Consider the following 27,938-nt stretch of genomic DNA (forward strand, 5'->3'; position numbering starts at 1 on the left):
GGGGCTGTTTTCCCTGGAGCGACAGAGGCTGAGGGGGTGACTTTACAGAGGTTTATAAAATCATGAGGGGCACGGACAGCGTAAATAGACAAGGTCTTTTCCCTGGGGAGGGGGAGTCCAAAACTAGAGGGCATAGGTTTAGGGTGAGAGGGGAAAAGATATAAAAGGGACCTAGAGGGGCAACCTTTTCACACAGAGGGTGGTGCGTGTATGGAATGAGCTGCCAGAGGAAGAGGTGGAGGCTGGTACAATTACAACATTTAAAAGGCATCTGGATGGGAATATGAATAGGAAGGGTTCAGAGGGTCAAGTGCTGGCAAGTGGGACTAGATTAATTTAGGATATCTGGTCGACCTGAACGAGTTGGGTCAGTTTCTGTACTGTACACCTCTACAACGAATACCACTGGGAAAAAGAAAATTCTGGCTCTTGGAAATCTGAAATAAAACAAGACTCAGAAGTGTTTAACGTTACCACGACCATTTTAGTTTTATTGGTAGGACTGGTGTGCTTTATAAGCGTAGCTCATGGTTCTCTCTTACAGTTCAAACTCACTTGGAGCCAGGTAACCCCAGGACTGGAGTCTCCTGTTCTCTTCAATGTGACCTGGTTTCCGAGACACATGAGGGATTTAGATCTCCGTTTGCATGGATGGATGGAGCGTCACTTCACCCACAAAGTGGGGGTGGGGGGGAGGGAGAGGGAGAGGGAGAATGTCTCCATCTTTTCACTCACATATACACTCTCTCCCTTCACACACTGACTCCCCATCCTCCAAGCGCTGACAGTCATGTCCTCCTCCCATCCAGCCTCAATGTCACACACTACGTTCACGCTGCCCTGAGACTCCCCCTGCTGGCCCAGCCGCTCTGCACCATAGATCCCTGTGATGGGATGTCAGCAGGTTTCAGTGTGGTAGTGAGGGGAGGAGGAGGAGGGTGGGAGAGGCAGGTGAAGGAGGGCAGGGGGAGGGAAAAGGCACGAGGGTGTGGACAAGGGTGGGTGAAAGAGTAGTGTGAGAGGTAGACAGAGTGCATGAAAACGAGAGCGAGACTGCCTGGGCAGGAGGGCATGAAAATGGCAGCAAGAGGGAGAGGGAGAGGGAGAGAACGACAGTGGGGGCACAGGAGGAGTGGAATGAGTGTGTGGTGGGGCTGGGTGGGTCGCTCACAGACTGAGTCAGTCCAAGTATAGCCCTTTAGAGTTTGGTCATCTCACTGACAGAGCCGTCTCCCTGGGTGGGCTTCCCTCCCTAACTGCTGTGGGATCCGCACAGCGGTGTACCCAGGGCGACAGTGGCAGTCTCTGGCCATCAGATACCCGGATTGAGGGGGTCAGAGGCAGCCTCAGCCAGCAGCTGCTGTACCCGGGCATGGATGACCTGGCAGACGCTGCTGTAAGCGTGACGCGTCAAGTGCAGGTAATCGTACATGTCGTTGTGGCTGATGGTGCCGTCAGAGTTGACGAAGCCTGGGTCCACGTCCAGGTAGGAGGCGTTGCTGATGTCCTTCACCATCTCCTTCACCAGCTCGTTCACCTGGGCATTCTTCACCCGCAGCGGGTTCGGGTCCTTCCCCCGGGGTAACAGACCCTGTAACAGGCAAAGGCTGGCATCAGGAGGGGCGTGGGGGGGGGGCAGGTACCAGAAATCAGAACAGCGCCAAGCGCGGGGGCGGGGATGGATGTGAAGTGCGGAAACAGGACCTCTGAAGAGTAACCCACCCCAGACCCATTCCCCTCCCCTATATTTACCCTGACTAACACACCTAACCTCCACACCCCTAGACACTAGGGGACAATTTAACATGGCCAGTCCACCCTAACCTGCATATCTTTGGAGTGTGAGAGGAAGCCGGAGCACCCGGGGGAAACCCATGCAGACACGGGCAGAACGTGCAAATTCCACACACGCACAGTCGCCAGAGGCAGGGTCCCTGGCTGTGAGACAGCAGTGCTAACCACTGAGCCATCATGCCGCCCCAACTCAGGGCAGGATCTCTGGCACCACCCGCCCACCCAGCTATGCTCGCGGCCATGCTTCCTTCCTGCCTGCGCTCCCCCTTCCCCTCCCCCCCACACCCTGCCCTCACCAGGATGACGATCTTGGCCAGAGGTTGCTGCTGGATCATGAGGCGAACGATGGCCTCGATGCCTCCTGCCACTTGCTCCGCAGTGTGGCCGTGATTGTTTGTGCCCACCCACAGCACAATGACCTGCAAACACAAGTCACCCAGTCAGGGTGGCACACCTTACAGAGAGAGAGAGAGAGACAGAGAGAGAGAGACAGAGAGAGAGAGAGAGAGAGAGACACACACACACATACCCACATGGACACATCCTTTCCCCAGTGTCAGTGAATAAACACCTTCATATTTGAACCATGGACTGAAAATGAGAGAAATCAGTGCTGCTTTAAGAAGAAAGGGGGACAGCAAGCATGGGGAGTGATCTGCAGCTTCGGGATTCGATACAGGAAGGTGCCTAGTGCATGAGGGACACTGTCACCCTCTGGGGGCAATGACTCCAGATGAACCAGCACTCTGCTCCGAGTTCAGGACAGCTCAGTAGAGCAACAGACCTGTGACTGGTCAGGACCATTTAACACAGGCCCTACTTGGAGACTGAAAGAGAGACACCTCCAGAGACTAACCCCCTCGGTCCTTCCTCACTTCCCTTTCTCTGTAAAGTTGTTCTCCCCAATCCCTTTATCCGATGAGCAGCAAAATTGAATTCGAGGACGGTGAATGAAATAATTCAACAAATCTGAAAATGACATAAAAGACGCTACTCAGCAATAACAGAATGATCATCGCTGTGGGGACAAAATTGAGGATGTGGAGCGAACCTGTGACTGTTGTGTGCTGATACAGAACTATGTTCCTTTCACTGTTAGTCTCCCTCCACCATTTATAATCCTGGTGTTTGTCCTTCATGTCTCTGTGGATGGCTGTGCCGGCGGTTTAAATGAGATACAGTTGAAGTTATATACATTGTTAGCCCTGAGCTTTTGCTGCCATTGGAGTTGTACAGCATGGAAACAAACCCTTCAGTCTAACTTGTCCATGCTGACCACATTACTCTAGTGCCATTTGCCAGCACTTGGCCCGTACCCCTCTGAATCATTTCTATTCATATACGCATCCAGATAACGTTTAAATGCTGTATTTGTACCAGCCTCCACCACTTCCTCTGGCAGCTCATTCCATACACACACCACCCTCTGCGTGAAAAAGCTGTCCCTTAGGTACCTTTGAAATCTTTCCCCTCTCACCTTTCATCTATGCCCTTTAGTTTTAGACTCACTACCCTGGGGAAGAGACCATGTCTATTTACTCTATCCATGCCCCCTCATGATTTTATAAGCCTCTGTAAGGTCACGCCCTTAGCCTCCCATGCTCCAGGGAAAACAGCCCCAGCCTATTCAGCCTCTCCCTGTAGCTTAAACCCTCCAATCCCAGCAATATCCTTGTAAGTATTTTCTGCACACTTTCACAATATCCTTCTGATAGTAGGACGAGCAGAATTGAACACTGCATTCCAAAAACGTCTCATATAGCCAATATGTGAGCTCCCAACCTCACTATTCTATCTACCTGGCAGCTCCCCTTTCAAAGAACTATGAACCTGCACTCCAAGTCCTCTTTGTTTAGCAGCACTCTCTTACCAATGGACCTTACCATTAAGTGTCTAAGTCCTGCTCTGATTTGCCTTTCCAAAATGCAGCACCTCTAAATTGAACTCCATCAGCTCATCTGATCCAGGACCCCTTGTACTCTGAGGTAACCTTCTTCGCTGTCCACTGCACCACCAAGTTTGGTGTCATCTGCAAACTTACTAACCATTCCGCTCTCGTTCAAGCCGAGTGTTACAATAAACAAAGCTACTTCTTTTGCCGATTTCTGAGCACGACTTTGGAGTAAGGCATCGTTGCTGTGTGATGAGGGAGCTGGTACAAATTCTTCACTCTCTTGCAAAACATGAGTACAACTTTTGGATGTAGGTTTGCTCGCTGAGCTGGAAGGTTCATTTCCAGACGTTTCGTCACCCTACTAGGTAACATCTTCAGTGGGCCTCTGGTGAAGCACTGCTGAAAATTCCTGCTTTCTATTTATATGTTTGGGTTTCTTTGGGTTGGTGATGCCATTTCCTGTGGTGATATTATTTGCTATGATGAAGTCACTTCCTGTTCCTTTTGTCAAGGGGGTGGTGGATGGGATCTAACTCAATGTATTGTCCGAGTCGACTGGGACAATACATCCATCCAAGGACAAGCCACACAAAGACATGCACGAGAATTCCTAGAAGCACGGCATTCCAACCGGAACTCTATCAACAAACACATCGAGTTAGACCCCATCTACCACCCCGAGAAAAGGAACCGGACGTGACTTCACCACAGGAAATGACATCACCACAGGAAATTACATCACCAACCCAAAGAAACCCAAACATATAAACAGAAAGCAGGAATTTTCAGCATTACTTCGCCTGAGGCCCACTGAAGATGTTACCTAGTATGGTGACGAAACGTCTGGAAATGAACCTTCCAGCTCAGCGAGCAAACCTACATCCAAAACCTCAACCCGAGCTACAAATCTTCTCAACACTCGCTATGAATACAACTGCTCGTCCCCACAGACGTCAGGAGAATGGTTGGGGCAAATCTGACATCAATATTCACCTGTTCAGAAACATTAGCTTGCAAAACACACACTGGCTGGCCAGGACAGAGGGAGTCAGAGACGCTATCTTTAGCACACAAGGTTTTAAAACATTAACTGTCACTTCCCTCCTGTGATTCAGAGTGTTATGGACCAGGCCCAACCAGACCCCCCTCACATATTTTAAGGCAGTTGTCTAAACCCTAGCTTTCTCTTACTTTAAAGGCAGATGTGAAGTGCTGTGTTCCAAATGCAATGGGACTGATCAAACTACTGAATATTAAGCAAAACACCATTTATTTAAACACTATAGTTAAAATATAAACTAAACCAACTTAACCAAATAATAGACAATGCCTATTACTAATGAACTGTTCCAATATAGTAACATCCCATAGACACACCGCTTGGCAAAAAGGCAAATTCAGAAAAACAGATTTGTCTGACAGCAGTAGACAGAAACTCCAGCTTCTAGCTGTAACCGAGAGGGGGATAAGACATCTGCTGCTATTTCTTCAAAACTCCAGCAGCTACTGCCCTGTTGAGATTCCAACAGCAATGCTTAAAGCTCAAGCTGAAAACTAAACAAAACTAGAAATTCTGGGTCTTAGAGCTGGCCACACCCAGCCAGGCTGCTTCTATTGTTCCAACTTTAAACAAAGACCCCCCCCAAGGCCTCTCAAGCTGTTTACGTTCACTGGCTTTCCCAGTAGGCAGTGGGGCACCTCTATCTGAAAACCCGCCTTTCCCAGGAGGCAGTGGGGCACCTCTGAATGAAAACCCGCCTTTCCCAGGAGGCAGTGGGGCACCTCTGTCTGAAAACCTGTCTTTCCCAGGAGGCAGTGGGGCACCTCTGTCTGAAAACCTTTCTTTAAACAAGATTCAGAACAAAATAACCACTTAAAGCTTCAACATTGTCACAAGTGTGTGTCGAGGGAGCTGTAGTAAGATGACAAGAAGGGGTTGGTAAGAGGAAGGGGTATTGTATGGGCAGGCACTCACCTCGCCGGTCCTCAGGACAAATTTAAAGCCCCTTTCCAGCACCAGTAAAAACGGTGAACCGATCATTTTCAGTTAAAGGTCTGAGGGAGAGTGCCCGATTGAATTCCCGATCCCTACCACGCCAGCAGTCTCCTTCCTCGATATTTCCCAAGCCTGACAATCTTACCTTGGGTTTGATATTCTCCAGTTCGCCATGTTGAATTCTCCACAGAACGTTCTGGGTCGCGTCACCCCCAATTCCAAAATTCAGGGCGTGGAGTGGGGAAAATAACTGACGCCAAATCTGAGCAGAGGGAGAGAGAAGGTCAAAAAAGGTGGAGTGAGAGACTGAGGACAAGAGAGAGAGAGAGAGAGACAGGGAGAGGGCGAAAGAGAGAGAGAGAGAGAGAGAGAGAGACAGACAGACAGATTGACAGATGGGGAAAGTGAGACACAAGGAAAGGGGAGGAGAGACTGACAGACACACGGGGAGAGCGCGCGAGAAAGACATGGGGAGAGGGAAGGGGAGAGAGGGGGAGACAGACACAGGGAGAGGGCAAGAGATGCAGGAAGAGACACATAGGAAGAAGGGATGGGAGACACTGATGTGGGGAGACAGTGTGAGAGGGAGAGCGAGAGAGAAAGAGATAAGGGGGTAGAAGAGAGAGATAGGGAGAGAAAGATGACAGAGAGCGCAAGAGAGAGATATGGGGCGGGGGGTGAAGGTAGAGACACAGGAGTTGAGGGAAAGAGGACGCGAGAGAGAGAGAGATGGAGAAAGAAGATGCAAGAGACAGACATGGAGAGAGAACAAGAGACACAGGAAGAGTCATGAGATTCCTATACATTAGAGACAGGCCCTTTGGCCCAAACTGGTCCATACCGACCAAAATGTCCGCCCACGCTAACCCCATTTCCCTGCACTTGGCCCATATCCTTCTCATCCTTTCCTATCCACGCATTTGTCCAAATGCCTTTTAAATGCTGTTAATGAACCGCCTCAACTATTTCCATTGGCAGATCATTCCACGTTTGTAGCACTCTCTGTGCTATAACATTGCCCTTCGGTTCCCTTTTATTCTTCCCCTCTAACCTTAAACTGATGCCCTTGAGTCCTCGATTCTCCAACCCTGGGAAAAAGACTGAGTGTGTTCACTCTATCCATGCCTCTCATGATCTTGTACACTTGAATAAAATTCCTGCTCAGTCTCCTAAGCTCTAAAGAAAAAAAGTCCTAGTTCCATCCACAGAGCCTCATTGGAAGATCCTTCAGTTATTTCTTCTCTGATTACTGCTGTGATATCATCTTCATCGAAAATGCAACTCTTCCTCCCACCACCTCTGTCCTACCAAAAGCATCTGTGGACTGGCATATTAATCTGCTAGTCCTGTCCCTCCCTTAGCCTTGTTTCTATAATAGCTACAATATCCCAGTCTCACATACCTATCCACATACCAAGTTCATTGGCTTGACCTATCACCCTCGTGCATTGAAACAGATGCAATTTAACCCAACAGGAATTCCTGGCTCCTTGTCGTCCAGCCTGACCTGTCTCGTCTGATTACTGCATCTCCTTCAAGCCTAGCATTTGCCTCTCTGCTGGCGAGGATCTCACCTCCCTGCCAATCTAGTTTAAACCCTCTTTTGGAGCAGGGGGTGAGAGACAGAGACGCAGGGGGAGAGGACGAGAGAGAGACAGACACACACACACGGGGAGAGTACGAGAGAGAGAGAGAGAGAGAGAGAGAGAGAGAGAGAGAGCGCACGCAAGAAAGACACACACACACATGGGGAGAGGGCGAGAGAGAGAGAGAGAAGAGACACACATGGGGAGAGGGCGAGAGAGAGACACACACACACACTCGGGGAAGGAGAGAGGACGAGAGAGAGAGACAGACACACGCATGGGGACAGGGTGAGAGAGAGCGAGAGAGAGACATGGGGAGAGGGCGACAGAGAGAGACACACATGGGGAGAGGGCGACAGAGAGAGACACACGTGGGGAGAGGGCGAGAGAGAGAGAAAGAGCGAGACACACGCACGGGGAAGGGGAGAGGGCGAGAGAGAGACACGGACAGGGAAGGGGAGAGAGCGAGAGACAGAGAGAGACACACACACACACGGGGAAGGGGAGAGGGCAAGAGAGAGAGAGACAAACAAATGAATGAGGGCAAGAGAGACGGAGAGATGAGGAGAGAAAGTGAGAAAGACAGGGGGAGAGAGAAGGCAGGAAAGGGGGTGAGAGAATGAGACAAGGTGACAGAGAGCCAGAGAGAGAAAGAGAGACAGACAGACATGGGGAGAGAGGGTGAGAGACAGAGCGAGAGAGACATGGGGAGAAAAGGAGAGAGGGAAAGAGACAGCAAGAGAGGAACAATGACAGAGAAGGTGCAACAGGGAGAGTAAGAGAGAGACTGAGTGGGTGTGAGTGAGGAAGGAGACACGAAGGGAGGTGGCAGTAGGAGACTGTGTGTGAGTGGAGGCCAATCTCCAGGAGGTTTACCAGCTGGGATGGAACAGTTTAGCTTTAGAAAGAGGCTGGATAAGATCAGGCTAGCAGCACAGAAGGTTGAGGGGGTTCTGATAGAGGAGCATAAGATCAGGAGGGGCAAGGACAGGGTGAACAGAAGACAACTGTCTCCTTTCATCAAAGGGTCAATAATACAGAGAGAATGTTCAAGTGAAAGAATGGCGGCTTCGAGAGAATTTGAGGAAATAGATTTCTCACTCAGAGATGATGGGATGCACTGACTGGGAGGGTCGTTATGGTGGGAACCTCACAATAGTTGCGAAGTACTTGGACGATAACTAGGCTGTGGGCTAGTATGGGAAGGTGGGCCTAATCTAGATTTACATCATTTGGATGGTGTGGTTCAATGGGCCAAAGGGCCTCTCTGGTCTTGTGAGATTCTATGATTCTTTGACGCTGTGGGAAAGAGAGCAAGAAAGAGACTGGTTGGTGGGGAGTGTGAGGCAGAGAGACAGTGAGACAGAGGGAGAGGTATATCAGCTCACACAGAGAGAGAGAGACTGTGGTTGGTGGGGGGGGGGGGCACTGAAAGAGACACAGGGGCATGAGGAGGGAGTGAGACAGAGAGGAGTGAGAGCGTGAGTGAAAGACAAACATGGGGGAGAGCAACATGAGGAAACACAGCATGAAAGTGAAGGTGACTGGGAATACCGACCAAGGGCAGTGACAACGATTTCCGAGAGAGACTGGGAATACCAACTGAGGGCAGTGACAGCGATTCCCAGGGATAGACTGGGAATACCGACTGAGGACAGTGACAACGATTCCTAGGGATAGACTGGGAATACCAACCGAGGGCAGCAACAACGATTCCCGGGGATAGACTGGGAAAACCAACTGAGGACAGTGACAGCGATTCCCGTGAGAAACTGGGAATACTGACCGAGCACAGTGACAGTGATTCCCAGGGATAGACTGGGAATACCGACTGAGGACAGAGACAGCGATTTCCGTGAGAGACTGGGAATACCAACTGAGAACAGTGATAGTGATTCCCAGGGATAGACTGGGAATACCAACCGAGGGCAGTGACAACGATTCCTGGGGATAGACTGGGAATACCGACAGAGGGCAGTGACAGCAATTCCCGTGAGAGACTCAGAATACCGACCGAGGACAGCGACAGTGATTCCTGGGGATAGACTGGGAATACCGACTGAAGGCAGTGGTAGTGATTCCTGGGAGCAATCACAGAGCACTACAAGTGTGCTCCTACTGCTATTGAACCCAGCTGGCATTGTACAATGCAGGTGCAAATTACAAAGCAAATGTCCTCCCTGTCCGAGGGGGGGTGGGATTAAACAGCGTTCTGATCTGCATGGTAAATATATACCCCTTGCATCTCACAGAAGGCGAGGATTATGTTGGGCATTTCCTGTACTTACGTCCACCGGATTCCCAGCTCTTTTCTCACATATCCTTCCATCCCCGCTTCCCCAGCATTTTTCTTCCCCCCAGTTGGTTCTCTCCTGAGATACAGGCATCGCTGACCGGGTTGCTATTTAATATCCCTCCCTTCTTGCCCTGGGTTACGAAGAGGGGAGGACCTCACCTCAAACTGGTGCAGTAACTGGACCAACGAGTCTCCCACAAACAGAACATCGGGCTCCTTGTCCTTCGTGTCTGCCACAAAGCGGTTGTGCTGTAGGATACGAGAAGAAAAGGTGACGTTCCGGGGAGCAGATGTTGTGCGGGTGGGACTGTTGGAGGGTTAAATGATGAGGGGTGATTACCGAGTCTTACAGCAGAAAAACAGACCCGTCGGCCCAACCAATCCATGTTGGCCATAATCCCAACTGGTACCCCCTGCCTCTGCTTGGCCCATATCCCTCCAAACATTTCTTATCCATGTATTCATCCACACAATTTTTAAACCTAACTGTACCCACATCTACCACTTCCTCTGTGAACCGTGTAAAAACGTTGCCCCGCATGTATTTTTAAAAATCTTTCTCCTCTCACCTTAAAAATGTTCCCCATAGTTTTGAACTTCCCCCCACCATCCTAGGGAAAACACACCTGCCATTCACCTTATCTATACCCCTCATGATTTTATAAAGCCCTCAACCTCCCACACTCCAGAGAGAAAAAAAAGTCCCAGCCTATCCCGATAACTCAAGCTCTCCATTCCCAGTAATATCCTGGTAAATCTTCTCGGAACCCCCTCCAGTTTAATAATATCTTTCCTATAACAGGGCGACCAGAACTGGACACAGTATTGTAGAAGGGACCTTACCAATGTCCTGAATGACCTCAATGTTACTTCCCAGCTCTTATACTCCGTGTAATGTAGGCAATCCTACTAAACGCCTTCTTAACAAACTTCAAAGAATTATGAACCTGAACCCCTAGATCTCTCCGTTCCACATCACCACTCAAGGAGAAAGTGAGGTCTGCAGATGCCGGAGATCAGAGCTGAAAACGTGTTGCTGGAAAAGCGCAGCAGGTCAGGCAGCATCCAAGGAATAGGAAATGTGACGTTTCGGACATTCCTGAAGAAGGGCTTATGCCCGAAACGTCGAATCTCCTGTTCCCTGGATGCTGCCTGACCTGCTGCGCTTTTTCAGCAACACATTTTCATCGCTACTCAAGGCCCAACTTCGAACTGAAACAGCCCTTTCTTTGTTGGTTTTACCAAAATGCAATACCTTACATTTATCCAAATTAAACTCCATTTGCCGCTCCTCAGCCCATTGATAATACAAATGAGAATAGCATTCCCTGGAATTGGGAAGGTTCAGGAGTGACGTGCCAATAAAAGTTTGTGCAGAAAGACGGATTGTCTGCAGGAAAAGCGATCCTTCCTCATTGCACACGTATGTGAGGAACAAGAGGATGGCCAGAGTGAGGGGAGGGCCGAGCAGGGTTAGTAGAGGGAACGTGCGCCTGGAGTCGGAGAAGGTAGGGGAGGTCCTTAATGAATACTTTGCTTCAGTATTCACTACTTTGACGATTCAGAGGACAGCGTGAAACAGGCTGATGGAGGTTAAGGAGGAGGATGTGCTGGAAATTTTGATAAACATAAAGAGAGATAAATCCCCTGGGCCAGATGGGATAAACCCAAGGTTAACACTTGAAGCAAGGGAAGAGATTGCTGCTCGTTTGGCGATGATCTTTGCGTCCTCGCTGTCTACTGGAGTAGTACCAGATAATTGGAGGGTGGCAAACGTTATTCACTTATTCAAGGAAAGGAATGGGGATAATCCTGGGAATTACAGACCAATCAAGCTTACATCGGCAGTGGGCATATTATTGGAGAGGATTCTGAGAGACAGGACTAGTTAAGCATGATTTGCCCTTCATGAACCCATGTAGCGTCTGCCCAATGGGACAACTTCTATCTAAGATGCCTTGCTATATCCTCCTTGACAATAGACTAAGCATCTTCCCCACTAACTGGTCTATAATTCCCCAGCTTTTGTCTACCTCCCTTTTTAAACAGTGACATCACATTTGCTGTTTTCCAATCTGCTGGAACTGCCCAAGAGTCCAACAAATTTTGGAAAATTTCCACAAGCGCACTTGCTATTTCTTCTGCCATCTCTTTTAGTACCCTGGGATACATTCCATCAGGTCAGGCAGCATCCAAGGAACAGGAAATTCGACGTTTCGGGCCAGAGCCCTTCATCAGGAATCAGGCTTGTGGTCCTGGGGGGGGGGGGGGGTTGCTGGAAGATAAATGGGAGGGATGGGGTTGGGAGGAAGGTAGCTGGGAGTGCAATGGGTAGATGAAGGTGGGAGAGAAGGTGATAGGTCGGAGAGGAGGCTGGAGTGGATAGGTGGGAAAGACGATGGATAATCAAGAGGGTGGTGCTGATGATGAAGGGGTTTTGCCCGAAATGTCGATTTTCCTGCTCCTCGGATGCTGCCTGACCTGCTGTGCTTTTCCAGCACCGCTCTAATCTAGACTCTGATCTCCAGCATCTACAGTCCTCACTTTTGCCTAGTTAAGAGGGTGGTGCTAAATTGAAGGCTTGAGACTGAGATAATGTAGTGGGAGGGGAAATGAGCAAACTGGTGAAATCCACATTAATCCCATGGGATTGCAGGGAGCCAAGGAGGAAGATGAGGCGTTCTTCCTCCAGGCATCAGTGGGTTCGGGTTTGGTGATAGAGAAGGCCCCAGGACCTGTGTGTCCTTGACGGAATGGGAGGGGGAGTTGAAGTGTTCAGCCATGGGGCAGTGGGGTTGGTGGGTGCGGGTGTCCCAGAGGTGATCTCTGAAACAATCCGCAAGGAGGCGTCCTGTCTTCCCCATGTAGAGGAGTTTGCCCAACACTCCCTCTTTCATGAGAATGATTGTTTGCAGGTCCTCACCTCCCCTCGTCTCCTCGTGAGTAGCTGGTATGTTATTCGTGTCCTCCAATGTGAAGACTCACACAGAATACCTGTTCAATGCCTCAGCCGTTTCCTCGTATCCCATTACTAAATCCCACTTTTACAGAGCCACTTTTTCTCATTGTATACATTTATAGAAACCTTTGCTCGCTGTCTTTACATTCTGAGCTAGTTTATTCTCATAACCCATCTGACTTTTCTTTACAGCTTTGTTTGTGGCTTATTGTTCACCTTTAAAGGTTTCCCAAACTTCTAGCCTCCCGCTGATCTTAGACACTTTGTATGCCTTCGCTTTCAATTCGGTGGGCTCCTTTAGTTCCTCAGAAACCCATGGCAGATGACCTCTTTTCCTACAGTCCTTCCTTTTCACTGGAATATATTTTTGCTGAGCACTTTGAAAAATTGCTTTCGGAAGGCCTCCACGGTTCGTCAACTGTCCCATCATAAAGTCTTCGCTTCCAGTCTATTTAAGCCAACTCCTCCCTCATGCTACTGTAGTCTCGTTTGTTTAAGCACAGGACTCTGGTATTGGACTCTCCATCTGTATTCTATATTGAACCGTACTGTGATCACGCCTTCCAAGAGGATTCCTACGATATCATGAATTATTCCTATCTCATTACACAGGACCAGATCTAGGATGGGCATCACAGAAGACTGACTGTGTGGAGTTTGCACATTCTCCCTGTGTCTGCGTGAGTTTCCTCCGGGTGCTCCGGTTTCCTCCCACAATCCGAAGATGTGCAGGTCAGGTGAATTAGCCATGTTAAGTTTCCCACAGTGTTAGGCGCATTAGTCAGAGGGAAATGGGTCTGGGTGGGTTACTCTCCGGGAGGGTCGGTGTGGACTGGTTGGGCCGAAGGGCCTGTTTCCACACTGTAAGGAATCTAATCTCATCTAATCTGGGAGAGCTTGCTCCCTCATCAGTTCCAATACGTACTGTTCAAGAAAACTAACACAGATACATTCAATGAACTCCTCACCAAGGCTACCTTGACCAAGCTGGTTCGACCAATCTACATGCAGATTAAAATCCCCCATGATAATTGCCATGCCAGTTTTAAAGGCATTAGCTATTTCTTTATTTACTGCCTGCCCCAACGCAAGATTATTTTTTGGTGGCCTATAGACTATGCCTATCAGGGAGTTTTTCTTCTAAGAATTTCTAATTTCCACCTAAATGCCATCCATGGCCCTCTGTGGTTGAGGATTCCAAGTGCTTCACCAGCCTCTAGGTAAAAACAATTTTTCCTCATCTCAGTCTAAACTGGCCTGCCCCTTTATATTAAATCGTGGTCTCCCCCCCTCCCCCACCTCGTTCTATACTCTCCAACCATCTACCCTCCCTCCCCCGTTAAAGTATTTTCTAGGTTTCAGTGAGGTCTCATTCTTCGTTCGTGTCCAGGAGCAGTTCCTCCGACAACAGTCCCGCTTTCCTGCGGACAAGTCTGGGGAACCTTTGTTACACTCCTCCTGTGACTATACCGTCTTTCCCCAGGTAGGGAGACCAAAAACCAGACTTCAATGTCCTGTTCTCCCATCCTCCAGTGACACAGGCTAACATTCAGTGACTTAGAAGGATTGTGGTTGGGGGGGAAAACGGGAATCTAATTGAAGCTTACAGAATACCGAATGGCCTGGACTGAGTAGATGGTGGAAAGATGTATCTATTGGTAGGAGAGACTAGGACCTGAGGGCACAGCCTTAGAGTGAAGGGAAGACCATTTAGAGTGGAGATAAAGAGAAACTTCTTCAGCCAGAGAGTGGGGGATCTATGGGATTCACTGAAGGCTGTGGAGGCCAGGTCATTGAGGATATTTAAGACTCAGATAGATAAGTTCTTGAGGATCAGTAGTTACAGGGAGAAAGTGGGAGAATGGGTTTGAGAAATTTATCAGCCATGATTGAACAGCAGAGCAGACTCGATGGGCTGAATGGCCTAATTTCTACGATGTCTTCTTGTCGTGGACACCCAGGCCCCTTTGAGCGTGTGATGACGAGGCCTGGTTTTTGTGGGTTGGGGTGGGTGGGGGGGGGGGGGGGGGGGGCTAAGGATATGGGAGAGCTCAAGCCCTGAAGTTGTTGAGTTGGAGAAGGCCGCGGGCTCAGCATCACTGGAGCACTGCAGCAAGCCTGACCCAGAGATGTCGGTGGTGTGTGTTAAAGAGGCAGGCAACTGGAAGCTCAGCAACGTGCGGGCACAACGTGGGTGCTCTGCAGTCACCCAGTCTGCCCTTCGTTTCGGCAGTGTTGAGACCACTACACTGTGAGCAGCGAATGCAGCAGGCCAGGCTGAGTGATGACTTGGTCCCAACTGCACAGCACCCATTGTTAGCCACTAACTGTCCCAGGAACAGCTATTCACCCTCCTAACTGGATCGGTACCCACTCCTGTCTGTCCAACTGTTGTTCTCTCTCCTGATTGTTTCCGTCTTCCCCCCCCTTCATCCTCTCTATCCCCAGCATATAACCATCCTTTTCCTCAGTACTGTTGTTATGAAGATGTGGGTGTGCCTGTAAGAGAGAGATAAAAGCAGCAGAACTCCCAGACCCAGCACCAAGTGTACTCGATAATACTGACAATGTAACACTGGGTCGAACCACTCGATTAGCTCTTTGCAACATTCGACCCAGTGTTACATTGTCAGTATTACAGAGTACACTTGGTACTGGGTCTGCTAGTTCTGCTGCTTTTATCTCTCTTAAAGGCACACCCACATCTTCATAACACTACCATCGGTTGTGAAGGAGGGTCACTGGACCCGAAAAGTTAACTCTGATTTCTCTGCAAAGCGGTTGCCAGACCTGCTGAGCTTTTCCAGCAATTTCTGAAGACCTGGCTCGATCGTTTCTTATGCAGCTGTAGTCATTCAGGGATTAGAGTCAGATTTTTTTATACACTTCAGCCCATCGCGTCTGAGTCAGTCATCACACGTCTATCCATTCGAATCCCATTTTACAGTGTTATGGCCTTGTATTCCATAGCGTTTCATCATCATACTTCAACGTTTTGAGAGTGCCTGTCTCGGACAGTGACTTCCAGATACCCATGACCCTCTGAGCGAAAAAACATTTCTCAAAATGTCCTCTAAGTCTCTTGCTCCTCGCCTTAAAACAGTGCCCCTGATTACTGAAGAAGGGTGCTGCCCTCTTTACCCTGTGTTTGCCCCTCAATCAGATGCTGGGTCCCCCAGAATCCTCTGGGAAACATCCCAAGTTTCTCTTCAGAGCTATGCCGCTCCATCCCAGGCAACATCCTGGTGAATCTCCCGTGCACCCTCCCCACACTGCAATCCCATCCTTCTGATAGAGTCAGAGCTCAGTACGACACACAGTCATCGCCATCATCGGCGGTCTCTCACAGACGCTGATGACCTTCGTCCACACTCAGGGTGAGGCAGTAGCTGGTGTCAGAGCTATGGGGCTATCACAGGCTCTGTTACACTTGGGGCAGGTGCTGGTCACAGGAAGAGCTGGGTTGGGGCGCGACGTAGCAGCCCAACCCTTTCGCTGTTTTCGCCCGGCTTCTGTTTTCCTCCCCGACAGCAAGTCTCCACATGCTCCACCTTCCCGGACGCTCCTGCTCCTCCACTGACAGCTGTTCCCAGGTGTCTGTGGGAATGCAGCCCTTCCTCTGTCCACCTGGGGCCCACCTGCCACTTTAGAGCTGGGAGTAGAGCACCCACTTGCGGGGAAGAGAGGGGAGGCTCACGTCAGTCATGTGGACAACATGCCCAGCCCATCATGGCCACCTTTGGGGGAGTGCGTCACTGCCACGATGCTGGGGCTGTTGGCCTGGTCGAGAGTGCTGGTGTTGGTGCGTCCATCTTCCCAGTGGATTGCTGTGACCTGATTAATGGCTTACACACCTCCAACAAAACCTCCCTGCTCTAGAAGTCAACACCTTAACTAAAAACAGGCAAGGATCTCAGTTGCCTGCAGCTCGTGTAGTGTGGTCGCAGGAGGACGGGATTCAGGTCTCACCAGCTCCAGAGGTGTGCTGTGATATCTCTGAAACAGGTTCGTTACAACCTACCGGCCCAAAGCCTACCTGCAAGGATCCACGGATGTGCTTCCCTGTCCTTTTCACGGTCTTTCACCTCACAAGGCCTCACAAAATGCACCACTTCTGACTTTTCAAGGTTCAATTCTCAGCGGGTACAGTAGCAGCATTTAGGTATGTGAATAGGAAGGGTTTAGAGGGATATGGGCCGAATGCTGGCAAAAGGGATTAGATTTATTTAGGATAACTGGTCAGCATAGACGTGTTTGACTGAAGGGTCTATTTCCGTGCTGTACATCTCTATGACTCTAGTGGCCAGTCTGTCTGACCATATCCTTCCATAAGCTAAGACTACCTTCCGCTCAATTCAGTGCACCATCAATTCTTGCGTCATCTTCAAACTTACAGTTCGTACTCCTACTTTCACATCTAGATCATTCCTGAACTCTGTAAAACAGCACTGAACACGGAGATACAGCTCTGCTTCCTGTTGCTACACCTATTTAGAATCCAACTTGTCCTTAGCCAGCTTCTTAACCAGTCTGCCACGTCCACACTCAAGTCCATGTAGACTACATCCGTCGCAACACCTCCAGGTCTCATAACAGAAGGGTACAACAGTGGATGGCACAGTGCCCATACAGAGCAGGGCTGAAGAGGAAGTGTATGCTGGACAGACCCAGCTGCCCGTTTTACCTGAGACATCCATCGCCCATCGCCTTGAACGTCCGGGACTGCGACAGGAATAGCTGCTGGGTTGTTATCGCCGCCACTCATGGTGTCTGCAAACAGAGCACTGAACCTCCCAGGATGCTCTCTGTCCTCCAGGAGGGCAATCCTACAACACACATAGAGAGGGACTTTGTTAGAATGCACAGTGCTGCTGGGGGAAACTGGGCAGGGGGAAACACGGAGCGTGGGGGAACACTGGGCAATGGGGGGAAATACACTGGGCAATGGGGGGGAATACACTGGGCAATGGGGGGGAATACACTGGGCAATGGGGGGGAATACACTGGGCACGGGGGGAATACACTGGGCAATGGGAGGGGGAATACACTGGGCAATGGGGGGGAATACACTGGGCACGGGGGGAATACACTGGGCAATGGGGGGGGAATACACTGGGCAATGGGGGGGAATACACTGGGCACGGGGGGGAGAATACACTGGGCAATGGGGGAGAATACACTGGGCACTGGGGGGGGAGAATACACTGGGCACGGGGGGGGGAGAATACACTGGGCACGGGGGGGGGGAGAATACACTGGGCACGGGGGGGGGAATACACTGGGCACGGGGGGGGAATACACTGGGCACGGGGGGGGAATACACTGGGGGGGAATACACTGGGCACGGGGGGGAATACACTGGGCACGGGGGGGGAATACACTGGGCACGGGGGGGGAATACACTGGGCACGGGGGGGGAATACACTGGGCACGGGGGGGGAATACACTGGGCACGGGGGGGGAATACACTGGGCACGGGGGGGGAATACACTGGGCACGGGGGGGGAATACACTGGGCACGGGGGGGGAATACACTGGGCACGGGGGGGGAATACACTGGGCACGGGGGGAATACAATGGGGGGGAATACACTGGGCACGGGGGGGGGAATACACTGGGCACGGGGGGGGGAATACACTGGGCACGGGGGGGGGAATACACTGGGCACGGGGGGGAATACACTGGGCACGGGGGGGGAATACACTGGGCACGGGGGGGGAATACACTGGGCACGGGGGGGGAATACACTGGGCACGGGGGGGGAATACACTGGGCACGGGGGGGGGAATACACTGGGCACTGGGGGGGGAATACACTGGGCACTGGGGGGAATACACTGGGCACGGGGGGGGGGAATACACTGGGCACGGGGGGGGGGGGAGTACACTGGGCACGGGGGGGGGGGGGAATACACCGGGCACGGGGGGGGGGGGGAGGAATACACCGGGCACGGGGGGGGGGGGGGGGGAATACACCGGGCACGGGGGGGGGGGAATACACCGGGCACGGGGGGGGGATACACTGGGCACGGGGGGGGGGAATACACTGGGCACGGGGGGGAATACACTGGGCACGGGGGGGGGGGGAATACACTGGGCAATGGGGGGGGAATACACTGGGCACTGGGGGGGGAATACACTGGGCACTGGGGGGGGAATACACTGGGCAATGGGGGGGGAATACACTGGGCACTGGGGGGAATACACTGGCCAAGGGGGGAATACACTGGGCACAGGGGGGGAATACACTGGGCACTGGGGGGAATACACTGGGCACTGGGGGGAATACACTGGGCACTGGGGGGGGAATACACTGGGCACTGGGGGGAATACACTGGGCAATGGGGGGGAATACACTGGGCACTGGGGGGAATACACTGGGCAATGGGGGGAATACACTGGGCACTGGGGGGAATACACTGGGCAATGGGGGGAATACACTGGGCACTGGGGGGAATACACTGGGCAATGGGGGGGAATACACTGGGCACAGGGGGGGAATACACTGGGCACTGGGGGGGAATACACTGGGCACTGGGGGGGGAATACACTGGGCACTGGGGGGAATACACTGGGCACTGGGGGGAATACACTGGGCACTGGGGGGGAATACACTGGGCACTGGGGGGGAATACACTGGGCACTGGGGGGAATACACTGGGCAATGGGGGGGAATACACTGGGCAATGGGGGGAATACACTGGGCACTGGGGGGAATACACTGGGCAATGGGGGGGGAATACACTGGGCACTGGGGGGAATACACTGGGCAATGGGGGGGAATACACTGGGCACTGGGGGGGAATACACTGGGCACTGGGGGGGAATACACTGGGCACTGGGGGGAATACACTGGGCACTGGGGGGGAATACACTGGGCACTGGGGGGGAATACACTGGGCACTGGGGGGGAATACACTGGGCACTGGGGGGAATACACTGGGCAATGGGGGGGAATACACTGGGCAATGGGGGAATACACTGGGCACTGGGGGGAATACACTGGGCAATGGGGGGGGAATACACTGGGCACTGGGGGGAATACACTGGGCACGGGGGGGGACACGGGAGCAAAGGGAAAATGGTTCCCTCCCCTCCCCCAACTGAAAAGCCTCCCCTCGACGAAACCCCATCCTCGGTCGCCCCACCGCCCTCTCTCTCACATCCCCATCCTCTCTCCCTCTGGCCTCCATCTGCTCCTTACCCTGGCTCTGGGCGGAATGTGTCTGCGCATGCTCACAGTGCCAGACCGACCCATTCCAGTGAAGGTTGCGCGGGGGGGGGGGGGTGTGGGGGACGGAACCATTTTCTTTCCCGGGGGAGAGTGTGGGTGTGTTCACACAGAGAGCAGAGACAACCCGAGGGGGGGGGAAGCAACAGCCGTCATGTGGAGGTGCGCGCGGGAGACTGGGGTGGGCAAGGTCAGAGGTCACACCACACCACAACGGGTTCTCATCCAAAAGGTTTATTTGGAAACACGAGCTTCCGCAGGAGCACCAAAGGGAGGGAGGGAGGCTTCGAAAGCTCGTGTTTGAAACTGAATCTAAAAGTCGCACAACGTCAAGTGAAAGTTCAAACCATCAACTCAACCTATCAGAATGCAACCTGGTGCCATGTGACCACGACATTGGCGCCTTGTGGGGGGGCGGGGCCAGTGAGGGTGAAGTGGGGAGGAGGGTGATGTCATAGAGGGGCGGGGCCAGTGAGGGTGAAGTGGGAGGAGGGTGATGTCATAGAGGGGCGTGGCCAGTGAGGGTGAAGTGGGAGGAGGGTGATGTCTTGGAGGGGCGTGGCCAGAACGGATGAAGTGGGGATGAAGGAGATGTCAGGGAGAGGCGGGGCCAGAGAGGATGAAGTGGGTGGAGGGTGATGTCATGGAGGGGCGGGGCCAGTGAGGGTGAAGTGGGGCGGCGGGTGATGTCATGGAGGGGCGTGGCCAGAACGGTTGAAGTGGGTGGAGGGCGAAGTCGTGGAGGGGCGGGGCCGGAGACGGTGAAGTGGGTGGAGGGTGATGTCAGGGAGAGGCGGGGCCACGGACGGTGTGGTGTCAGTGAGGGACCGTGATTGTGGAGGGGAGTGTCAAAGGAGGGGCGGGGACAAACACTGGGCATGGCGGTGAGTGTCATGACTGGAGGGAGATGTCAGGGAGGGGCAGGGTTGAAGAAGTGGGCGGAGTCAGTGGGAGGCGGACAAGTGACGAAACGTCATAAAGACGGGGCGAGTCATCGAGGGGCGGGGTCAAAGTGTGGGCGGGGTCAAAGAGTGGGCGGGGTCAAAGAGTCGGAACCTGGAGAGTTGTGAGCGTGGGGTGCAGGCTGATAGGGGGAGGGGTCATGGATGGGGCGGGGCGTGCTTGTTGCGGGGCGTGGTTTGGAGAAGCGGGGATGGGGGAAGGAAGAATACGGTGGGCGCGCGACCGCAGCATGCGCAGTCAGGGGTGGGGCGGGGCGTGGAAAGAGGGGGCGGGGCAAGAAAGGGGGCGTGGTCAGAGTGGGCGGGGAATGCGGTGAATGGCGGAGTGTGTCTAAGGAACCCGGATGTAGCGTCTGGAAAGAGAGTGTAAGTGATTAAAACCGTTAGAGAGAGAGAAGGAAAGGGATAGAGAGAACAGGAGAGTAAAGGGCAAGGAAAGAGAGAGAGAGACACACACACACAGCAGGAGGAGGAGGAAGGGGACAGAGAGAGAGTGAGGGGGGAAGGAAGGAAGGAAGGGGACAGAGAGAGAGAGAGTGAGGGAGGAAGGAAGGAAGGAAGGGGACAGAGAGAGAGTGAGGGAGGAAGGAAGGAAGGAAGGGGACAGAGAGAGAGTGAGGGGGGAAGGAAGGAAGGGGACAGAGAGAGAGTGAGGGGGGAAGGAAGGAAGGAAGGGGACAGAGAGAGAGTGAGGGGGGAAGGAAGGAAGGAAGGGGACAGAGAGAGAGAGTGAGGGGGGAAGGAAGGAAGGGGACAGAGAGAGAGTGAGGAGGGAGGGAAGGAAGGAAGGAAGGGGACAGAGAGAGAGTGAGGGGGGAAGGAAGGAAGGAAGGGGACAGAGAGAGAGAGTGAGGGAGGAAGGAAGGAAGGAAGGGGACAGAGAGAGAGAGGGAGGAAGGAAGGGGACAGAGAGAGTGAGGGAGGAAGGAAGGGGACAGAGAGAGTGAGGGAGGAAGGAAGGGGACAGAGAGAGTGAGGGGGGAAGGAAGGAAGGGGACAGAGAGAGTGAGGGGGGAAGGAAGGAAGGAAGGGGACAGAGAGAGTGAGGGGGGAAGGAAGGAAGGAAGGGGACAGAGAGAGAGAGTGAGGGGGGAAGGAAGGAAGGAAGGGGACAGAGAGAGAGAGTGAGGGGGGAAGGAAGGAAGGGGACAGAGAGAGTGAGGGAGGAAGGAAGGGGACAGAGAGAGAGAGTGAGGGGGGAAGGAAGGAAGGAAGGGGACAGAGAGAGTGAGGGAGGAAGGAAGGGGACAGAGAGAGTGAGGGAGGAAGGAAGGGGACAGAGAGAGTGAGGGGGGAAGGAAGGACGGGGAGCGGGAGTGAGGGGGGAAGGAAGGGCGGGAGTGAGGGGGGAAGGAAGGGCGGGAGTGAGGGGGGAAGGAAGGACGGGGAGAGGGAGTGAGGGGGGAAGGAAGGACGGGGAGAGGGAGTATGGGGGGAAGGAAGGACGGGGAGAGGGAGTATGGGGGGAAGGAAGGACGGGGAGCGGGAGTGAGGGGGGAAGGAAGGACGGGGAGCGGGAGTGAGAGGTGAAGGAAGGAAGGGGAGAGGGAGTGAGGGGGGAAGGAAGGAAGGGGAGAGGGAGTGAGGGGGGAAGGAAGGAAGGGGAGAGGGAGTGAGGGGGGAAGGAAGGAAGGGGAGAGAGAGAGTGAGGGGGGGAAGGAAGCACGGGGAGAGAGAGAGTGAGGGGGGGAAGGAAGGAAGGGGACAGAGCGAGGGGGGCAGGGGAAGAAGGATGGGGGCAGGGGAAGAAGGATGGGGACAGAGCGAAGGGGGAGGGGAGAGAGGAAGGAAGGGGACTGAGCGAAGGGGGAGGGGAGAGAGGAAGGGGACTGAGCGAAGGGGGGAGGGGAGGAAGGAAGGGGACTGAGCGAAGGGGGGAGGGGAGGAAGGAAGGGGACTGAGCGAAGGGGGGAGGGGAGGAAGGAAGGGGACTGAGCGAAGGGGGGAGGGGAGGAAGGAAGGGGACTGAGCGAAGGGGGGAGGGGAGGAAGGAAGGGGACAGAGCGAAGGGGGGAGGGGAGGAAGGAAGGGGACTGAGCGAAGGGGGGAGGGGAGGAAGGAAGGGGACTGAGCGAAGGGGGGAGGGGAGGAAGGAAGGGGACAGAGCGAAGGGGGGAGGGGAGGAAGGAAGGGGACTGAGCGAAGGGGGGAGGGGAGGAAGGAAGGGGACAGAGCGAAGGGGGGAGGGGAGGAAGGAAGGAAGGGGACAGAGCGAAGGGGGAGGGGAGAGAGGAAGGAAGGGGACAGAGCGAAGGGGGGAGGGGAGGAAGGAAGGGGACAGAGCGAAGGGGGGAGGGGAGGAAGGAAGGGGACAGAGCGAAGGGGGGAGGGGAGGAAGGAAGGGGACAGAGCGAAGGGGGAGGGGAGAGAGGAAGGAAGGGGACAGAGCGAAGGGGGGAGGGGAGGAAGGAAGGGGACAGAGCGAAGGGGGGAGGGGAGGAAGGAAGGGGACAGAGCGAAGGGGGGAGGGGAGGAAGGAAGGGGACAGAGCGAAGGGGGGAGGGGAGGAAGGAAGGGGACAGAGCGAGGGGGGGTGGAGGGGAGGAAGGAAGGGGACAGAGCGAGGGGGGGTGGAAGGAAGGAAGGGGACAGAGCGGGGGGGGGGTGGAAGGAAGGAAGGGGACAGAGCGAGGGGGGGGTGGAAGGAAGGAAGGGGACAGAGCGAGGGGGGGTGGAAGGAAGGAAGGAAGGAAGGGGACAGAGCGAGGGGGGGGTGGAAGGAAGGAAGGGGACAGAGCGAGGGGGGGTGGAGGGGAGGAAGGGGACAGAGCGAGGGGGGGGTGGAGGGGAGGAAGGGGACAGAGCGAGGGGGGGGTGGAAGGAAGGAAGGGGACAGAGCGAGGGGGGAATGAAGGAAGGGAGGGAGGGGACAGAGCGAGGGGGGGAAGGGAGGGAGGGAGGGGACAGTGAGTGAGGGAGGGGAGGAAGGAGGGGGACTGAGTTTGGACGTAAAAGAGAGGGGAGATAATCGACGGAAGTGGGGAGTCGACATTGAGTGAATCAAAAGATATAAATAAAGAAAAGGAATAAGAAAGGGAGTGATGTGTTTACATTTGTATATGGGAAGGTAGGAGATCAAGAAAAATGTAAATATAATAATATACAGTGCAGAAAATGTATTTTGGTAGACTATATATCGCAGCTGACTATATGAGCGAACGCAGGGGTGTATACGTTGAGGGAGAAAGACAATAAGGCGATGGTGACTGTAGAGACGGTGTGTAATGGACTCAAACCAAAACCATTTTCTATTTTGACCTGAGCTTCAGTTCAGTTAACCACCGCCCACAATGAGCAAAAAGTGGGCCTGTTGCTAGTCTGAAAACCTCAGCAGAATCTGAATTCAACAAATGTCTGGATATGATGGCCATGAATCCACCATCAAGTGTCATTTGAAAACAACCCACTTGATTCATGTTATGCCCCTTTAGGAAAAGAAGCTGCCATTGATCTGGCCAAACATGACTCCAGATCCTTCATTGGGTCTTCCTTGCCTTCTGAATTGGCTGTAGTGAGCCACTGAGGTATATGAACGTCACCAAGAAATGGACAATAAACGCCAGCCCAACCAGCCACAATTCGTTCCTGAATATAAATAAACTCACCGCTCCAACTGATTACATCTCCTCATATCTATTCATTCTTGGGGTTAAAAGCATAGAAGGTTGTGGGGAGGAAGTGGGAACAGGCCTGAATTAGATGATCGAGCTGTGATCATATTAAATGGCAGAGTCAGTTTGACCGGCCTCCTCCTCCTCCTCCTTTTATTTGTTGTTGTGTCTCTATATTTCCATAATCAATTGAAACCCAATTAACTCTTCATTAACATATCCATCACTCTGCCCTCATTCATTTTGGTCTCAGGCATTCCTTTAAACTATACTTTCTGGAAACAGGTTCCTCATTTTCATTTTAGATCATAGTGAAAGAAAGACGTACATAATGGCATACAGATGATCTTCCCTTTTCTCTTTCCTTACACATTGGTCCTTTCCCCAGTATATTGAGTATAAAAGTTGCTGGTTTGTTTGTGAAACAATCAAATAGGTGCCTTTTGCTACCCTCGCGTTTGGAGATCTTCCCATTCTCCTCTCTCTGTTTTAATCCTGATCCTTAATCTTTTTCATTTATATATATCTATCGAGTGCATGTTATCCCATAGTGACTTATTATTGACATGGCACTCGACGGATGTTGCTGCAGGACATCTTTTTCTTTGTCGTGGTTCTGTTCGCCGAGCTGGAAGTTTTTGTTGCAAACGTTTCGTCCCTGGCTAGGAGACATCATCAGTGCTGTGGAGCCTCCTGCGAAGCGCTTCTTTGATGTTTCTTCCTGCATTTATAGTGGTCTGTCCTTGCCGCTTCCGGGTGTCAGTTTCAGCTGTCCGCTGTAGTGATTGGTATATGTGATTGGAATTCCTAGAGGCATGGCATTCATCCACAAATTCCATCAACAGACACATTGACCTGGACCCAATATACCAACCACTACAGCGGACAGCTGAAACTGACACCCGGAAGCGGCAAGGACAGACCACTATAAATGCAGGAAGAAACATCAAAGAAGCGCTTCGCAGGAGGCTCCACAGCACTGATGATGTCTCCTAGCCAGGGGACGAAACGTTTGCAACTAAAACTCCCAGCTCGGTGAACAGAACCACTACAACAAGCACCCGAGCTACAAATCTTCGCACAAACTTTGAATCTTTTTCTTTCCATATTTTCACAATACCTTAGCAAAAGAACATAGAATACAAAAACATTAGAGCGGGAGATTCTGCTGCTGGGGTACGTTTTATCACTCTTCTCATCCTTTCCACTTTCCAAGCCAAAGGGCTGCATTCATTTCCCTTCCTGTCAAAAGAAATTCTGCGCCCTCCTGCTGTTGGCAACCCATTGAGATTTGCAAAAGAAGCATCACTTAAGTTTCATGTTCTTGGCATCTCCTAAAGATGGAAATTTCAAAACATAATGCTCCATCTTAACTCTTTTTCAGTATTTTGTTTGCTGGAGTAATATCTTCCACCTTGGGATTTTGCATAGCCAGACTCCACTCAAAGCTAGGATTGCTGATGGGAAGTGACACGTGATTCATTCTGCCTGATTTCCAATCAAGTGTGTTTAAGAACCCTTTGACTTCTAATTCTGAACTCTGCTTTAAGCCCATTTATGTTTTCAACTTCACTGCTCTTAGCCTGAATAAAACAGCTGTGTGCGTCACAACGATGCTTACAGGCCGTCACTCACAGTGCCATTAAAACATGGCAGGGTCTGCCTCTCCCTGAAGACAACCCATGAAGCATCAAACCCATTGAGGCCAATGTCTCGTTCTTTGAGACTTTGGTTTGAGTGAAAGCCTTGTTGTCTACATGCAGTGTATTCAAATGCTCCAATGATGTAGAACTATGGTGGGGATCAGGCTTTGGGAGGATGGGGTTTGATCATTTACTGCTCTAGAATTCTAGAATTCCTTCAGAAACTTATCAATCTGGATTGTATTCTCCCGAAACAAATTCTGAATGTCTCCAACCTGTGCTAGTGCAAACGGTAACTTACAAGTTGGCTGATAATTTGATAAACCATTTTGTCTATTATTGAATGGTTCATTTCACACCTGCCGTTGCTAAAAGGGCTTTCTGCTATTCATAACTATCACGTTTACATTCACATACGCACGCATCTCTGAATATTCTTCTTGATAGAGCATTCCCCCTGCCCGCATCGTTGACAGCGAGAAACATCTCCAATGGTCCAAGTCCTGACCCTTTGGGTGGCACGGTGGCTCAGTGGTTAGCACTGCTGCCTCATAGCGCCAGGGACCTGGGTTCGATTCCGGTCTCGGGCAACCGTCTGTGTGGAGTTTGCACATTCTCCCTGTGCCTGCATGGGTTTCCTCCCGCAGTCCAAAGACGTGCAGGCTGGGTGAATTGGCCCTGCTAAATTGCCCATAGTGATCAGGATATGTAGGTTAGGTGCATTAGTCAGGGTGCGAGAATGGGGGGTTACGCTTCGGAAGATTGGTGTGGGCTTGTTGGGCTGAAGGGCTTGTTGGGCCGAAGGAGCTGTTTCCACTCTGTAGAGATTGTATGATTCCATCCACAGTTCCATTAACTTATCCGCAATCTTTTTCTTACCTTTGCTTTGCATTATTGTTGATTGATAAAATCATTTGCTAAATCTATGGCCATTGCTTGCTGAGGGTAGACTTGTAACAGGAGGACTCCTGTAACATTTAATAAAAGGTTTAATCTTTTAGAAGATAGACGAATTGCCTGTGTTATGAATTACAGCATTTAAAAGGCATATGGATGGGTGTATGAATAGGAAGCGTTTAGAGGGATATGGGCCGGGTGCTGGCAAATGGGACTAGATTAGGTTGGGATACCTGGTCAGCATGGACAAGTTGGACCGAAGGGTCTGTTGCTGTGCTGTATCTCTCATTGATTCTAATACAATTGACTTTGTAATTAAATTATGGCACCCCTATTGTCAGAAACACTTCTCTCATTTCTTTACTGGAAGTGTTCCTTTTTTTATTCATTTGTAGGATAGAGGCATCGCTGGCTGGGCCCAGCATTTATTGTCCATCTCTAGTTGCCCTTTGACAAGGTGATGGTGAGCTGTCTTCTTGACCTGCTGCAGTCCCTGTGCTGTAGGTAGACCCACAATGCCACTCGGCAGGGAATTCCAGGAATTTGACCCAGTGACACTGAAGGAACAGCATATTTTTCCAAGTTAGGGAGATAAGTGGCTTGGAGGGGAACTTGAAGATGATGGTGTTCCCATAAATTTCTGTCCTTATCCTTCTAAATGGAAGGTTAGGGTCCATTAAAGGAACCACAATTGTGAAAATTGCAAATTCGTAAATCTTCTCAGTGCAATATCTGTTGTTTTGCGTATCTGGTTTCATCTACGCTTTCTTCATCAAGGGTTTTTAGTGGACGCTACATTCTTGCTAATAAAATAATTGATTCTGGCTTTTTTGCAAGGAATAACTTGAATATTCTTTTCAATGATTTTAGTACATTATCATCCCCAAGGCTAAAACTGGTGGAGCACTCAGATTCCTTAACTTTGTCCTGATCATTTTTGCTCTCAAAATCTGGCTAACATTTTAGTCGGTCTATTCCACAAAGTATAGACATGCCCCTACTGTCTCACACTGGACAATTGAAAGACTCTGCCAACAATACATTCACCACTGGGCTGAAACTTCTTATGA

The 27,938-nt window shown here is 51.7% G+C and overlaps 1 protein-coding gene across 2 annotated transcripts; it reads right to left on the bottom strand.

Moving 5' to 3' along the window:
• Positions 1-463: 463 nt before the first annotated feature.
• pafah1b3 (platelet-activating factor acetylhydrolase, isoform Ib, gamma subunit) lies at positions 464-19,797 on the bottom strand. 2 transcript variants are annotated; one of them, XM_060852740.1, is made up of 6 exons: positions 19,729-19,797; positions 17,210-17,351; positions 9,726-9,815; positions 5,830-5,946; positions 2,091-2,213; positions 464-1,591 (listed from the first exon to the last, which is right to left on the bottom strand). In XM_060852740.1, the coding sequence occupies exons 2-6, from the start codon at positions 17,288-17,290 to the stop codon at positions 1,313-1,315; spliced, it is 690 nt and encodes a 229-aa protein (XP_060708723.1). In that variant the 5' UTR covers positions 17,291-17,351; positions 19,729-19,797; the 3' UTR covers positions 464-1,312. The 2 variants fall into 2 exon arrangements, with proteins under 2 accessions (XP_060708723.1, XP_060708722.1); XM_060852739.1 differs by lacking the exon at positions 19,729-19,797 and adding an exon at positions 19,688-19,724.
• Between the last annotated feature and the right edge of the window lie 8,141 nt (positions 19,798-27,938).

This window comes from Hemiscyllium ocellatum, chromosome 38 (assembly GCF_020745735.1).
Source record: "Hemiscyllium ocellatum isolate sHemOce1 chromosome 38, sHemOce1.pat.X.cur, whole genome shotgun sequence".
Classification (NCBI taxonomy): domain Eukaryota; kingdom Metazoa; phylum Chordata; class Chondrichthyes; order Orectolobiformes; family Hemiscylliidae; genus Hemiscyllium; species Hemiscyllium ocellatum.